At 45.0% G+C, this 15,009-nt stretch overlaps 1 protein-coding gene across 2 annotated transcripts in view; it reads right to left on the minus strand.

The window, feature by feature from the left end:
* The window catches only part of MEMO1 (mediator of cell motility 1), a 48,256-nt gene extending 39,543 nt beyond the window's left edge, over window positions 1-8,713 (minus strand). The window contains exon 1 of one of the 2 annotated variants that reach the window (XM_084622677.1): window positions 8,312-8,713. In XM_084622677.1, coding sequence (XP_084478803.1) covers window positions 8,312-8,372 — 61 coding nt within the window. In that variant the 5' untranslated portion in view covers window positions 8,373-8,713. The remainder of the gene's footprint in view (window positions 1-8,311) is intronic. The other variant, XM_084622676.1, reaches the window with a different exon arrangement.
* Between the last annotated feature and the right edge of the window lie 6,296 nt (window positions 8,714-15,009).

Below are 15,009 nucleotides of genomic sequence, written 5' to 3' on the forward strand. Positions count from 1 at the left end.
AGCTCACTTCATTGGATGCACCTTCCTGACTAGTGATTTAAATCAAATCCACCCTGGCCACACTTACATCAGACTCATGTAGACACATCCACAGTGGAGCTACAGCAACCAGGGGAAGGTGCTTTTATTTCTAGGGGCACATCTCAGGTTTCTTAGCACCTCACTAAACTGAGTTACTTTAGGAACTGTTTTATGGTGCATTGTGGAACAACTTGTCTGTCTTTTGAGCTCCTGTGCAGAAGCATTCTTAGTCTGCCAACATATCAAACTAAAAGTACTTCTGGGTGTGCATGCTCACTTCTCTCTCTTCCAATACTGGAAAGGCCTGGTTGCAACACAGCACAATATGTTATTTCTGCTTTTGGCTGCTCTGTTAATGCAGGACGACGCAGATAGAGGGTATGAAACATAGCACAGGGCATTATGGCAGCAACCTGCAACTCTAAGAAGACAACAAGAAGTCTCAGCCAGAAGATCATGTATGCTGGGTGCATGGCACAGGAGACAGATGATGCTGGTTGTGATTGTTGTGGATTCCTCTTAAGCTGACCAGTGGCCTGTTACAGGACCACAAGCACAGAGTGGCAAGACTACATAATTATGTGTTCCTAGGATGAACAGCAGTGGCTTTAGAACTTTTGCCCAAGAAAGGCCACCTTCACAGAGCCACATAAAGAGCTTGCCTGACCTTCAAATGAGGGAGGCCACACCAGTCCAGAAGTGGGTTGTTATGGCCTTCTGGAAGTTTACTACCCCAGACTACTAGAGGTCTGTGGCTAACCAGTTTTGCCTTGGCAAGTCAACTGTTGGGGCAGAGCCAGTGGATGTGTCTGAGACCGTGTGAAAGGTGACCATTACCAGCAGTGCAACCTTTTGGTCAGGCAGCAGTATGGTCCCTCCTCCCTGACATCTCCCCTTTTCTCTATAACTCCATCCTATGGAGTTGATCCCTTCTTTTGCAGCTCAGTCCTTCAGCCAGGTAACATGTTCCCGACCACCCCTTTTGGGATATACAAAAAAGAAAAGTCCAATAATGGAAAAGGCTTTGGATGTCCATAAGGGCTTCAGGGCTGTCTCCTTAGCTTTGGGACTTGGGGACTGTACCCTAGGGTATTTAGGGCCTCCCCTAGATGGATTCCCCACTAAGAGGTAGTCTTTTACTGTTGTCCCAGCTTTAAAGGTTGGTAGGAGAGCCCTGGCCTAGCCTTTCCACCAGGCTCTGATGGTGAGCAGGTAAGTTCTGCACCATGGGGTGCTAAATAGCTGCAGCCCTTCCTACCTGAGTCCTCCCTCCCCCCCAAGGATAAATGAAAGAATTGAACTAAAAATAAAGTTTCTGATCTTCCCAAACAGTCACCAATCTCTCCTTTGCAGACTCGGTCAGGTCACAGGCAACATGAGCTCCTGGGCTGTTATTTATCCAGAGCTCAGAGCAGACGTCTCTTCCCTTCCACTGCTTGCACCATTCTGAGCTGCTCTGCTTCCCCTTTTAAGCTCCACCTCTAGCTGATGCAGAGTCTGTGGGTGCCGGCAGGTTCCAGAACTGCTCCTTAACCCCTTGTTCTCCAATGTGGTGTTTGCATACCCCGTACAGGCCATTATTGCTGTGGTTTACCCACCAATGGTGGATAATGCTAATGTTCTTGAACTAATAGCTCCTGAAACGTGAGCTATTACTGGCACCCATGTACACGGCTGCCCAACACAAGGAGCACATGAAGACATCAACCTGAAAGTATACTACTTGCGCATTACACAGATCTTGATCAATCACAAGGGCCAGTTCATGAACACCAATGTAGGATACACCAGCAAGATGTATAATGCCAAGGAATTCATAAGATCTGGCATACCTCTGTTTGGACTAAAAGTGACTGTATTCCACCCAAATAAAATGGTTAACAATGGGCACAGAAACCCCCTTGATATTTTAGAGGGTCCATCTACCCTCTGCTGCCCTGGCTCATGAAGTCATATGCTGATGTAAGAATACTGGGCAGAAGACGGTTTAACTGAGCAGTGGTAGGATGGAGGCAGAATGTGCATTTGGCCAACTGAAGGCAAGATAGCATAAACCATAAATCTGTTTGAATGCCAGCATGCCCAATGCCATTCATATTATTGGGAGTGTGCTGTGCACTACATAACATTTGTGAGGACAAGAGAGCTCTCACTGGGAATGGGCTCAACAGACTGCTGTTTTGGAGGTCTAGTAAAGGCAACCAGAAAGCACATCTCTGATGACTAGGGATGGGTCCAGGAGAACAGGGAAAGTAAGGGATGCTTTGCATGCAACATCCTTGAACTGCTAGGGGAGATGCACAGGAAATGTGATGCCATTTAGTGTTTAGTACACATACCAATTTTTTACTACTTTTATGGGATTTTGAGCTACCTACTAAATCTTTGGATAGAGGTTCCAGCCTCTTCCTCGTTTCCCCAAATATTCACACAACAATAGTGAAAAAATACTTTATTATACAGTAGTACAAATATACTTTAAGAACCTTACAGGCAGCCCAGCTGCCAACAACTGGGTAAACTGCCACAATCAACGCCATCTCACTGATAATGGAACTGCACATCAGTGCACCTGGTCTCCTTGTCCCACAAGGCATGAGGGTTGCGTGAACAGCATACATCTGCCCATACACACTTCCATTCCAGGAGTACATGGAATGGCTAATAACCAACACCAACCCCAAGTTGTCCATCAGTTGCAGGACATGGTAGCGCAGACGAGTGTCCACTGACACTGCTGTCTGAGCAACTGGCTCCCCCGATGGCAGCAAGCTTCAAAACAGCTCCTTCTGGAGATGTCAGTCTTGCTCCCTCATCCTTTGATCATGCTCAAGATAGTCCATGATCAGTTTCCCTCCTCCTTCCTGTTCCTCCCTAGCTGCGCCTTCTGGAACTCAAGGTGCACGTCTAAACTGCATCCAAAGTCATTAGCCATTTCTTGCACCAGGCCTCCTTTTTCCTTAGGAGTCCTTTCCCCAAGAAGCCTGGGCCCAGCAGAGGTGAAAGGTCCTAACAAGACAATGAAAGAGCATTATATTTTTGACCATGGAAAGAAAGAAAAAGTATCTATTTTACATTTGCATAATAGAAAGGCCACAAGAAAATACTTCTATTTACTAGGTATGGCCTTATTTCAACTACAAGATATTTAAATTATTAGAAAAAGCTGCATCCCAGGTTACCAGTAAACAGATGCAATTTAAGTATTTTATATTATTAAAATATTTTTAAAATTGTGGGGGGGAAAGGGGATAGTAAGGCCTATATTACCGGGGCCTGTTACTAGTGATGGTCCTAACATTATTTCACAATGCAACAGTGTTGGGGGATGTTGGTCTACTTGGGATCCCAGACTGGAAGAGGATCAGCTTTATATATGCCAAGGTGTTATTTAACTGCCTGGTACCTGATCAGCATGTCAATGACTGGACAAGGCTAGTAAGCTCCAGGGATAGGCATAGCAAGTTTGCCCTGCCGAGGAATTTCACTGACAAGATTCTCAAGCATTATCAGCTTTTTTTTTTTTTTTTTGGGGGGGGTGCATTTCAGCAAACATAAACAAGGTACTGAACTAGGAGGAAGCACAGCCTTGCTACAAACAGATCTGCCTTTTTATCTTCATTCCTCCATCCCACCCCAATCCATCTCCCCTGGCCTGGACAACATATCACAAACCAAGGAGGCCAGATACCTCCATCACCAAGGGACATTTCCACTTAATACAGCCAGTGAGGCAATGCTTTAGTACTAATCCCAGTAAAAGTGTTATAAACAGAGTGCAGAGTATCCATATTACATATGTATTCATTCCTGTTAAACCTGTAATCCAATGTTGAATAAGTGTGTTATCAGCAACCAGTTAAATCATAGTTAGAATAAATCACTAGTTGCATGTTTAAATTCCATCCCATTCCCATCCCAGATCACACATGGATGGAGTAGGAAGAGGGAAAAGGGAAAAAGCATAGCTTCCACCCTCAACTGAAGCTAATTCCACCTCGTAGCATGCAATATCCTCTGTAATATTTGCATTGGTCAAAGGTCAGCAAACCCCACCCTACACTTATACCACAATTTCCCCCCATAACAATAATAAAGGTGATAGCTGTCTCTTACCGGACTGTGGCTCCACCTCTGACTCTGCTTCCTCTACATTCCATTCCTTGGGTACGTCCTTGAACACGTCCATGGAATCCAGCATAAGGACACCCTCCAGTCACTCTGGCCATGCTGACTACTCCAGCTCTTCTGCAACGAAGTTCCCATCTGCCCCTGGTCTAAATATCAGACCATTCCACTTCAAAAAGCCCATCAAGCCTGGCACTAGGCTCCGTACTCACAACAGCATCAAACATCTGGTCAAACATCTCATAGGAGGGGTAGGTGAATGAGAAATTGCGGGACATTCAATTGGTATCCTTTGCCTTGCAGTAGGTATCATTGAGGTTTTTAATTCTCCAACACTGAATTGTCATCCACCTGATTCCTCTCCTCCCCCAGTCTCTTTGAAATATTCCTGCAGAGATGCTAATTCAACTGCATCGCCCAAAACTGTGTTTTCCTTACTGTACTTACACCAGAGAGCAACCAGAACCTTGATGTGATCCTCTGGCCGGCTAAGAGCACCCTGGGACGGCATCTTCTCATGCTGTTCAAATGAGCTGAACTTTGCAGAAATGGAGCATGCTGAATGAAGAGTTAAATGCCAACAAAGTGTACATAAACCAGCAGGTGACTTCTGGTGTAGAGGGGAGTGGGAAGTGAGTAGGTAAGAGGACCAGAAAATATAGCCCCTGCAGAACTATGGGAATGCACTGGAGGACTATCATAATCCAATCTTCAGTTGTATTCTCATTGCAAAGTAGGCAGGTTAGATCCCGCATTAAAGTGAAACTTGAGCTTTCATCTATACCTCCTGCCAGACAAGCAAGCCCAGATTCAAAGAACATTCAAAGCCGGATTAAAGGTTTGCATATGTGTGGACAATGGGGGGGTAGGCTAAAATCCCATCAAGCTATCAAACAATGGCTCTTTCCCTTCAAATTTCTTTTATTTCTCAAAAAAACTAAAAGAAATAAAGTAACAATAAGGCCCCATCCAAACAACAAATTTTGACCATGATTTTGTGACAAGTTAGAATATGGTCCAGTTTGAGTTCAAACATCAGCTTTTCTATCTTCACATGTGCGTCTGTGTCTCCACATCTAATACTCTGCTATTTTTTTCCCCTTGAGAAAAGTCTCTGGCCAGCTATCCCATACTGTCTTCTCAGTCAATACCCAGAAAACATGCATACAAAAGCATATAGGCTAATGCACTCTTAGGTGTCCTACTGCAGAGAACTGGGTGAAGCAAAACTGAACAAAAATAGTTACATGGGCTTGTTGAGGTGCACCATCTGCCCAAAAAGTGTGTGCTGAACCAGTCCAGAAAGACAGTCATGTGTCAACCTAGGCCTCTCTTAGCTGACATGGTTACTAAATTCTAACTGTGTTGTGTGCAGACAATAACCATGTTTAGCTCCAGCCATGCAGCTGCAGCATGGCCACGTTTAAAGATAAGAGGGTGGGGAGGGGGGGGTGGAGAGATTTTTAAATCACCTTATCTTCCCACATTACATATCAGTTTAGTAACCTAATTAGTAATTTAGTAACCTAATTAAATAAAAGCAATCTGGGCAAGTTAATGTTACCATGAAAGACAATTTTTGAATGTCCTCACTCGTGTTGAAATATGTAACCTCGTATTCAAATAAATGTATTATTTGAGGTGTCTATACAGAACAGTTGGTAAAGCATTAGAATTTTATTTTTTAGATTTAATGGAAAATTGATCTAAAGTCTTTGCCTGGAGTGGATCACACCTACAAATTTCCCAGCGGAAAGATTGCTACTACACTGAAGTAGATGGACGATTCCAGGAAATAAAATTCAGTTACAAAATATCCCCACTAAAGTCAAGCTACTCATTTCATCTCCCTGTCTCTCCCTCTTCTTATGTTTTCCTGTCTGTATGTCTTCCCTCGTCCTGGATTATCCAAGACCTCAACATTCCAAAAAGGATGTGACAAAACTTGTTCTTAAAGTTGGATGTGTCACCAGGCCATCAGTACAACTTCCTTTATCCAGCTCAACCTTCACTGCCTTCAATCACAATCACCTGTTTCTTACCACCACATATAGCACTTTCCTGAAGTGCCAGCAGACACAGCTTGAAACTGATCAGATCACTATCTATCACTTTACTGCAATCACTAAGAGGGAGAAGCCATGTGCAATAGCCAATGACAGACTCCTTCACTGCTGCTTGGACTACAGGAAAAGACAATGCTAGTGTCTCTCTCACCCCACCAGCTCTATAGAGTGCACCCAGCACCTGCATCTTCCACTTCCCCAAAGGGCCAGCACAAAGAATAGGAAAAACACAGGAGGATCACCAGAACGGTTTCACTGTACTTTTAGCCCATTTCTGATGGCATTATGGAATATGTGAACAAGTAACAGCAGTACAAATGCTAGGGTTCCCCCCCATACGTTTTTTTTTTTTAAATGCTGGAAAAACTCAGCTATGATAGCTAATTGTGCCACAAGATCCTTGATTCTAGCCAATATGCGACATCTACATAACTAAATTCACTATGGAGGTGGGGGGGGGCAAAAATAATAGTACTGTTTTTACAATATTAAACACTATAAAAACATTTTTGTTTTGAATTATTGCATCAACACAAAAATAAAAGCTAGTCTATAGTATGTGATAGTGAGTTCCCACATTATCAATCTCAATAATGATTTTCAGTAAGATGATGGGATGGAAGAAGAGAAACAATGGAATTGGAAGTCAAAAGTTTTTTTTAAAAACTGTTCATGGTCCGCTTACATTAAAGAATTTTCATCTCAGCTTTGAGAATTAAGCAGTTAACATAATGGGTGTAAGACTACTTAACTTTATGAGGCAAGACTACATGCATATATCCATTCATTTATGCACTCCACTTCGCAAGGAGTTTCAGATGCGAGAGATGCAAAGGCTAAACTATGTAAGCCAGTTTTATTATACATTACAATAACATGTCTGATTATATATGCCATTACAAAGTAAAATCCCAGTTAGTGTTTTGCAGGCCAAAAAAACCAAACTACTGCTTGACTCTTTGAAATGAATTACTCCACAGACTATTTTCAGATACAGTAATACAATGCAATCACCACACATTATAGAGGGAGGCAGTGGAGGAGAGAAAGACTCCATTAAATCATTAGTCCATCTAAACAAGTACAGGATTAGTCTTCAATGAATTCTTTTATTCCTTCTGTTCTACTTAGGTTCACACATCAGACTGCATTCTGAGCATCTTAGCTATGTTTATTAGGGTTACACCTTACCTAAATTTAAATGGGGGCTTTCATCATTACATGTTCTAACATATCTCAACATTAGAAAGTTATTTCGCAAAACTCCCTTATGACTAGTTATTCCATAATTGTCCACTACAGTTTCTCACACCCACAAGGTACCCAGCATCCTCCGATACTACCGGAGGTATTATGCGATCCTAGACCACTGGTTTGACCCTGATACAGCAATTCCTACGTTCCTACCATCAATTTACATTTCCCCTTTCCTAGTCGTACCACACTCCGCTGCCCGCCTCGATGCTTCGGGTACGGCCGTGCCTGGGACACGGGCAGCTCGGGTCAGCCAGTTAGTGGCACAATGAGCCCTTCCAGTTCTATTTTACTAGCCAGTTTGCTCTGCAGGCGCACTCGGGGATTTGCTGCACGGTTTTACATGAGGGAAGGGGACTGCACGTGCAGCCCGCGGGCTCCGGAGCTTGTGCGCGACGGGCAGGGGCGAGCCCGTTGCCTGGGAGGGCACTGCCTTTGCTAGCGTGTGGACGGAGGCCAACGCCATGTGCCCTGCACGGCCCCCTCCGCGCCGCGGCTCCCAGAATCAGCACCGGAGGCCCCTCCGGGGTGGAAAGCGCTGACTCAGCCTCTGGCTCCAGCCGGGCCCCCCAGACCAGCCTGGGGCTGGGAAAGGGCCGCAGAGCCCGACACCCGCCAGCGCCGCAGCTGCCGGGACCACACTGCACACCCCTGCCGGGGCCGGCCAGGCCCCTCGGAGCGTCCGCTCGCAGCTGCCTCGGCCCCGCGGCGGTGACACCCTGCTGCGGCCCCCCCCACACACACACACCCGAGGGGCACCCCTGGGGCGGTAACCGGCCCGCCCCCCAACCTCCTGCCCCCCGCCCCCGGTGGCCGGGGCTGCGCCCGGCCGGCCCCGCTACCTGAGGCTGTGTACCAGCTGCCGGCGTGGCTGGCCTCCCGGCAGAGCACTCGGTTGGACATCTTGGTGCCTGAGCCGCCTATGGTGTTCGGGGGGGAGGGGGCAGGAGACGGGCCCAGCCGCGGCGGCAGCGCTAATCCCCCTCCTCCCCCGGCAGAGCCCGAGCCCCCGAGAGGGGGGGCGGGGCGGCGCCGCGGACCGGGCGGCTCGGGGAGAAGCGCTGTGAGAGGCAGGAAAAGGCGGCTCGGCCCCCGACACGAACCCGGGCGGGGAAGGGGAGCCGGCCTGGGACAAAGCCCGAGGCAACCGCCGGCTACTAGGCGAGGGGAGGGGAGGGGAGGCGAGGAGGAGGCCGCGGCTGCCGGGTTTGGCCCTGTGCGACTCCCGTGGAATGCGGATTGCACAGAAGCGGGCAAAGCGGCTCCCCATTGGGTGACGAAAGCAAAAGCCCGGCAGCGATTGGACGCCCTTGCTCCTCCCCCCGTCTCCCCCCGCCCCACAGGACCGATCGCGGCCTGTGATTGGACAGCGCCGCTAGAGGGGAGGGGAACGATGGGGGGCGGGGCGGCGAAAGGACCAGAGGCGGAGAGCCACTGTGGATTGGTCACCAGGGTTGCCGGGGCGATGGCTTCTGGCCTCGCTGATTGGCGAGTTGGTGTCTCTGTGGTGGCAGGGCAGAAGAGGACAGGGTGGCGTGGGGAGGCTGGGCGGACCCCTGGGGAGCGAGGCCCCGGCGGGGACTGCGGAGCTGCCGGGCTAAGGCCGTGGGGGCTCGGCCGGCGGGGCCCGTGCGCGCGCCGCCTTACCCAGGCCAGCCCCAGTGCGGGCCACGGGGACAGCGCTCCCCCTGGCCCGCCTTTCAGCCAGGGGGGCTGTTGTAGCCATCAGCCCCGGGGGCCTAGCGGGTTGGGGCCTGGAACAGCACGAGCAGAGGTCCAGTTAGGAGAGGTTTCGGAGTAGCAGCCGTGTTAGTCTGTATTCGCAAAAAGAAAAGGAGGACTTGTGGCACCTTAGAGACTAATAAATTTATTAGAGTATAAGCTTTGGTGAGTTACATCCGATGAAGTGAGCTGTAGCTCACGAAAGCTTATGCTCAAATAAATTTGTTAGTCTTTCTTAGAGACTAACAAATTTATTTGAGCATAAGCTTTCGTGAGCTACAGCTCACTTCATCGGAAGCTTATGCTCAAATAAATTGGTTAGTCTCTAAGGTGCCAAAAGTACTCCTTTTCTTTTTGCGAATACAGACTAACACGGCTGTTACTCTGAAATTAGTCTCTAAGGTGCCACAAGTCCTCCTTTTCTTTTTGTTCTAGTACAGATGCCTTCCCTAGGGCTTAGAGCCCTGTGGCATTGGGTACCCTGCAAACACCACAGCCCGGGCCCAAGGGATTTACCCCTGGATTAACTAGCAATGTGCAACGGATGGGGAGAGAGAGATACTGGGGTTTTGCTTTGTAATCTCACACACACACACTTTTCCCATCTGCCCCCAGACTAGCTGTTAAACATAGGCTGATTTCTCGAGAGTGTGGCAGAAGGGGGGCTTACAGTAAGCCTTGCAAGCACACATCCACCAGTGCATGCTGTAGGCTTCCATTTACAAACACCGTATTTTCACGTGTGAATGTGTCACTGAGCTCTGAATTTGGCCCTTCAGTCAGCACTTAGTAGATAGTTATGTTAAGACGCTATATCAATTCCTCTTATTCGTGCTGGGTACCTCAGAAGACGTTGAACCCTTCCATGACCTCCACTTCTCTGTCTCTCACCATAGTTTTAAATGAATATTAGCTTATCACTACATACAGTGTATTGAGAGGTTTATTTTGTAATAAATATCTTGAAGAATCATGATGATGACTACTTCAATATATAATTACCCCCTATGCTGGCACACTGCAGTTATAGCTGTATCCCAAAATTCCCAAACCACATTCCATAGCTAGGTCAGTACTAGGAGTACCAACTTCTGAACTAATTAACCTCTCAACAGAACCAACTATGGGGATAAAGTTTTACTCAATGGTGAGGAACAATTATCATGCTGCTATACAAACAAGAAAAGTCAGGTCAGACAGCAATTCAAAACTGTCATAAACTTCCAGCCCATAACCAGTAAAGCAAAATTTAGGAGGTTGTTAGTAGTTCAAAAAAGGTTAGGGGGATCTAAAGACTGTAACTTCTCCCAAAAAGTTTTGAAATATCCAGTGCCATTTTTCTACTATTTAAATTAAAAGATTTCCACACCTATTTTAAAAAAAATGAAAATCAATAAAGAAACCTTCCTAGAAGTCTTCAGGACTTCTTTGTAAAAATAGTTTACCAGTGTGGCACATTAAATAAGCATGCACGAATGCCAGAGATCCAAATGCCCTTGTATATTTCCAAACATGCAAAAACACCCTCTAAAAGCCAGAATCAATAGAGTAAAACAAAGCAGGTTATTTCCCTTCCTTAGACATTAGAACATTGCACTCCTATATCCATCTCACCACTGGCTTTCCCAGGAACATTCAGTCCACAAAATCATATAATCCCTGCTGTGGATGTAAAATGGTTGTCACATTTAGACACCAATTTTTGTGGGGTGGGGTGGGTTTAAGAGCGGTAAACCACACTTTCCCTTCTCTATTCTCTTTTATTTCCTTTCTGAACTCAAGGATTGCTTTCTCTCTGTCTGCTTGTCTTTTTTTCTTCAGTCTTTCCATTTTAATAGTCCATCGCCTAAGTGCTATTCCTCATGCCTCTTCTCTTTCCTCTCCCGCCCCTTCTATACAGGCCCCTTCTCTCCTACAGTCTTTCCTTTTCCCACCTATTTGGCTTTGTCTAAACTAGGAAAAATGGGCAATTTTAGGTCAGGTTTAGCTAACGTGCTAGCTAAACCCAGCACAAGAACACTTTTAGCTCTATTTTAGCAGGTCAAAGCTCTTAAGCAGCTTAGCTTGTATTAAAGGCAGTGCAACTTGTCCGTGCTAAACTTTCCCTCAACTCTTTCCAAGTGAGCTTCTCACCTCTCTTTGCCTTTCTCTCCTCACCCTAGGAATGTTTCACAATCCATTTTCCCTCTTTCCTTACCAATGGGGTCTCTCCCTCCTTTGCTTTTCTTTCTAGGAATTTTTCACTTTCAATTGCAGGGTGTATTTTACCACCTTATGCTTCTCTTCAGGGGGTCTCTGCCTTTACAAAGATTCAAACCCTTAGCTCTCTAGATAGTGTAAGCCAGGGCAGGTAACTGGTTCCCCCCACTAGTGTTTCAGTGAAATAAGACCTGGGGCAGAACCAAAGAAGCACGCAGTTGTTCTTCAGAGGAAGCACAATAACACAGGCCCACACAGTGCTGGGAATACAGAGGCACAGGATCATCTTGCCCTGTGCTGAGCACTTGGCCCAGTCATCCAAGGAGGCTGTGAAGCAAGCCCTACTGTCTCCCTGTAGCAACAGCCTTGATGTAACCCACCATGAACACAAAGAAAAATACAAAGAAAGACTTGTCCAGCCAGATGGATATCTGTCTTTTTTTTTTTTTTTTTACAACCACACTCTCTGGTTCTACTGCTTTTTCCTTTACTTCCTCATATTTTTCTCAATTTTCTCTTCTCTGACACAGCTCTTCTCACATATTACCCTGTTTTCTGTCACCTTTTCATCACTGCCTGCTCCCAGTCTCTCCCCTCCCCAGGGAGCAGCTCACCGCTGTGGCTGTTGTCTCAGCTCTCTCTCTCTCCTTTGCAGCTGTCCATTTCAAACTGCCATTCACAGTCTACAGGGAATCTGCTGTTTCTAATAGTCTTCTGCTGTTAAAAGAAAGTCACCCACCACACCCACTCATTGCTGTCTAAATCAGAATATAGTGGAAAAGACTATAATTTCATATGTACCTTAGTAGTACAGAGGGATGGGGGGTCATAGAGGATGATGCCTGCAACACTTCAGCCTACACATGATTGGCAAAATAAACCCCAAACAGCCTGACTAGCTAAAGGCTTATTATAATCTTGTCTTTTAAGCACGTAGAAGCCTGACTGCTGCCAGTTATTAGGCTTGTTAACACTCCTCTCAAGAAACTTACTGGTTTATTAAGGCGAATTGCCAAGCAGACACAGGATGTCCTAGAATAGAGACAGGTTTCAGAATAGCAGCCGTGTTAGCCTGTATTCGCAAAAAGAAAAGGAGTACTTGTGGCACCTTAGAGACTAACCAATTTATTTGAGCATAAGCTTTTGTGAGCTAAGGTGCCACAAGTACTCCTTTTCTTTTTTCTAGAGAAGAGAGAAAATCCCAGCAGGAAAGGGGATGCAAGACACCCGCATAAGCATCTGGATAAATGGATTCCTTAACTCCTTAGCCACCGTTGATTCAGGACTGCTGGAAACTTGATTCTTCTGTTTATGGGACCCTGGGTACATTTGAACCCCAGTTAAAGGAAGCCTTAATTCTGCAGTGAAGATGAGCAGAGGCTCTGCTGACTTCCTCTCTCATTTCTGTAACCTGTTACTGCAGCAATTGACTTATCACACTGTCCTGTTGTATAGGACAGGCATTTCAGAGTGACTTCAGATTGTGTGAAATGCTGTAACAGGAGAACACACACAAACAAAGGCTTGGCTGAAAATAACTTGTTATATAATTAAATGCAATGATCAGAACAAAGACATAAGTATATTCTAACAAGCATAGCAGAGACCTACAGGGTGCATGTGTTTCTACTTTAGCCCACTGGTTTCAATTGCTCCATAGATTGCTGACATTTTTCCTTCTGGGCTGAAACTTTGCAGGCTTGGGCTCTGCCTGAAAGGGATTACTTTTCACTCACCTATTTACAGAGGCTGAAGTGGGTTTTCCTCAAAACATACCTGGAAAAAAAAGCATTTGCCTATTTTAAAAAATCTTGTAAATAACAGCTCAACAGTTAAAATGGCTGCAGATAGAAAGATTTTTGTATTAAAAATAGCCCTCAGTTGAGTATCTTGGTGAACTATTTCTGATTTGACTAACATCAATTTGAAAATCAGGTGCTGAAGATTATATGGATTTTCTTGCCATATTACCAGAACAAGTAGCTAACAGAAGCTGTGCTACATGTGCATGGGTGGCTAACTGTATATTGAAAACTACAATGATGCGGAGCACTAGTTGAGCCAGAGCACTGCAGGAACTGGAAGTTCCAGTTCTGAAATATCAAGGCTTATGTACCACCCCTACCAAGACTTACACACATGCTTAGCTATACAAGCTGTATGTAGTCTCGTTGCAGTCAAAGTTAAGTGTAGAAGTGTGGGTTTACTTGCTTAATGGGTGGGCTGCGTGAAGCTTACAAGATTTCAACTGTGAATGTTTAAAGGATTGGTCAGATATGCAAGGTTACAATACGCAGTCGTCAGTGAGTGAATCTATAGTATTTTAGAGAATAGTAGATCGTGTGTTGCAGGCCTTACAAAATCATGTCTTGTTTTTTGGATGACAACCTTAGTAAAGGGCAGTGATACATAAGAAACTTAAAGAAGTTTGGCAAAGGTTACAAATGTTGGTGTTTAAAACCAAAAGTTTCCAGACTCACTATTTATTTGGGGCATAAAACACACAAGCAAAGACAATGCATACCATAAAAGAGAAAACATGAACCACAGAGAATGTCTATATGCAAAATAGTTTGGAGCTAGACTCACTGACCCTTTAAAAATATTTATTCCAGTTGTATTAACAGTCTTTAACCGTCTGAAATGGAAAGGAAAAAATATAATGTAGGTTTAACCTTGAAAGTCAAAGATAGTCTGTTGAAGAAGCAGCATGTTTGTTTCAAACTATTGGTACTCTTCCTACTATTGGCATACAATGGTGAGAGCTGATATCACATATTAGAAGCAGTAGAAGAAACTCCATAGTTACAATTGAAGCTAGCTTTCCACATTAAACCAATTTTAAACTGCTCCTAACCTCTCTCCTAAGAAACTAGTCTCCTTATCATTTGAGATGCTCCATCTCTTAATTAAAACAAAATACAGGGGAGGTGTGTGAAGTATGTATCTATAACATATGCCTTCATTTTCTGTGTGCTGCATCTTTACATTTCTAAGAACTCTGGTTACTGTGTCTGGACTAGAGCGGGATGCATTTTTTTCAGCAAATAGTAAATTTACCCCCAAAATGCAGTTTTTCAGTGCAAAGTTATTCATAACTACAGGTAGAATTTGGCAAGTAGTTTTAGGCAAACAAAAAAACCACACACACAAAAACAAGTGTCAAAAGTAACCAGTCTGTCAACATTCAAAATGTTTCACTAGATTAACAGTCTATGCATCCGATAAAGTGGGCTGTAGCCCATGAAAGCTTATGCGCAAATAAATTTGTTAGTCTCTATGGTGCCACAAGTACTCCTGTTCTTTTTGCAAATACAGATTAACATGGCTGCTACTCTGAAACCATTTTTTTTCTGTGAGAAAACAAAATTCCACTTGGGCTCAAAGCAAAAAATTGTTTTGGTTCGGTCGCTGAACAATAACAAAACCCTCACAATTATTCACTCAGCTCTGGACTATTCTTAAAGTGGCCCTGGTAGAGTTGATGTTAAGTGCAATCAAAGTAGAGGGGTGTGATATGGCTTTTAAGAATTGCTTTCAGTAGGAAATCCTTTCTTTCCACTGTCACTTTAGAAGCAAAAAAAGATAATGGTCTTCAGGGAAGCAAATACTGCTAAGC

Source organism: Lepidochelys olivacea, assembly GCF_965140295.1.
Source record: "Lepidochelys olivacea isolate rLepOli2 genome assembly, chromosome: 3".
In the NCBI taxonomy this organism is placed as follows: domain Eukaryota; kingdom Metazoa; phylum Chordata; order Testudines; family Cheloniidae; genus Lepidochelys; species Lepidochelys olivacea.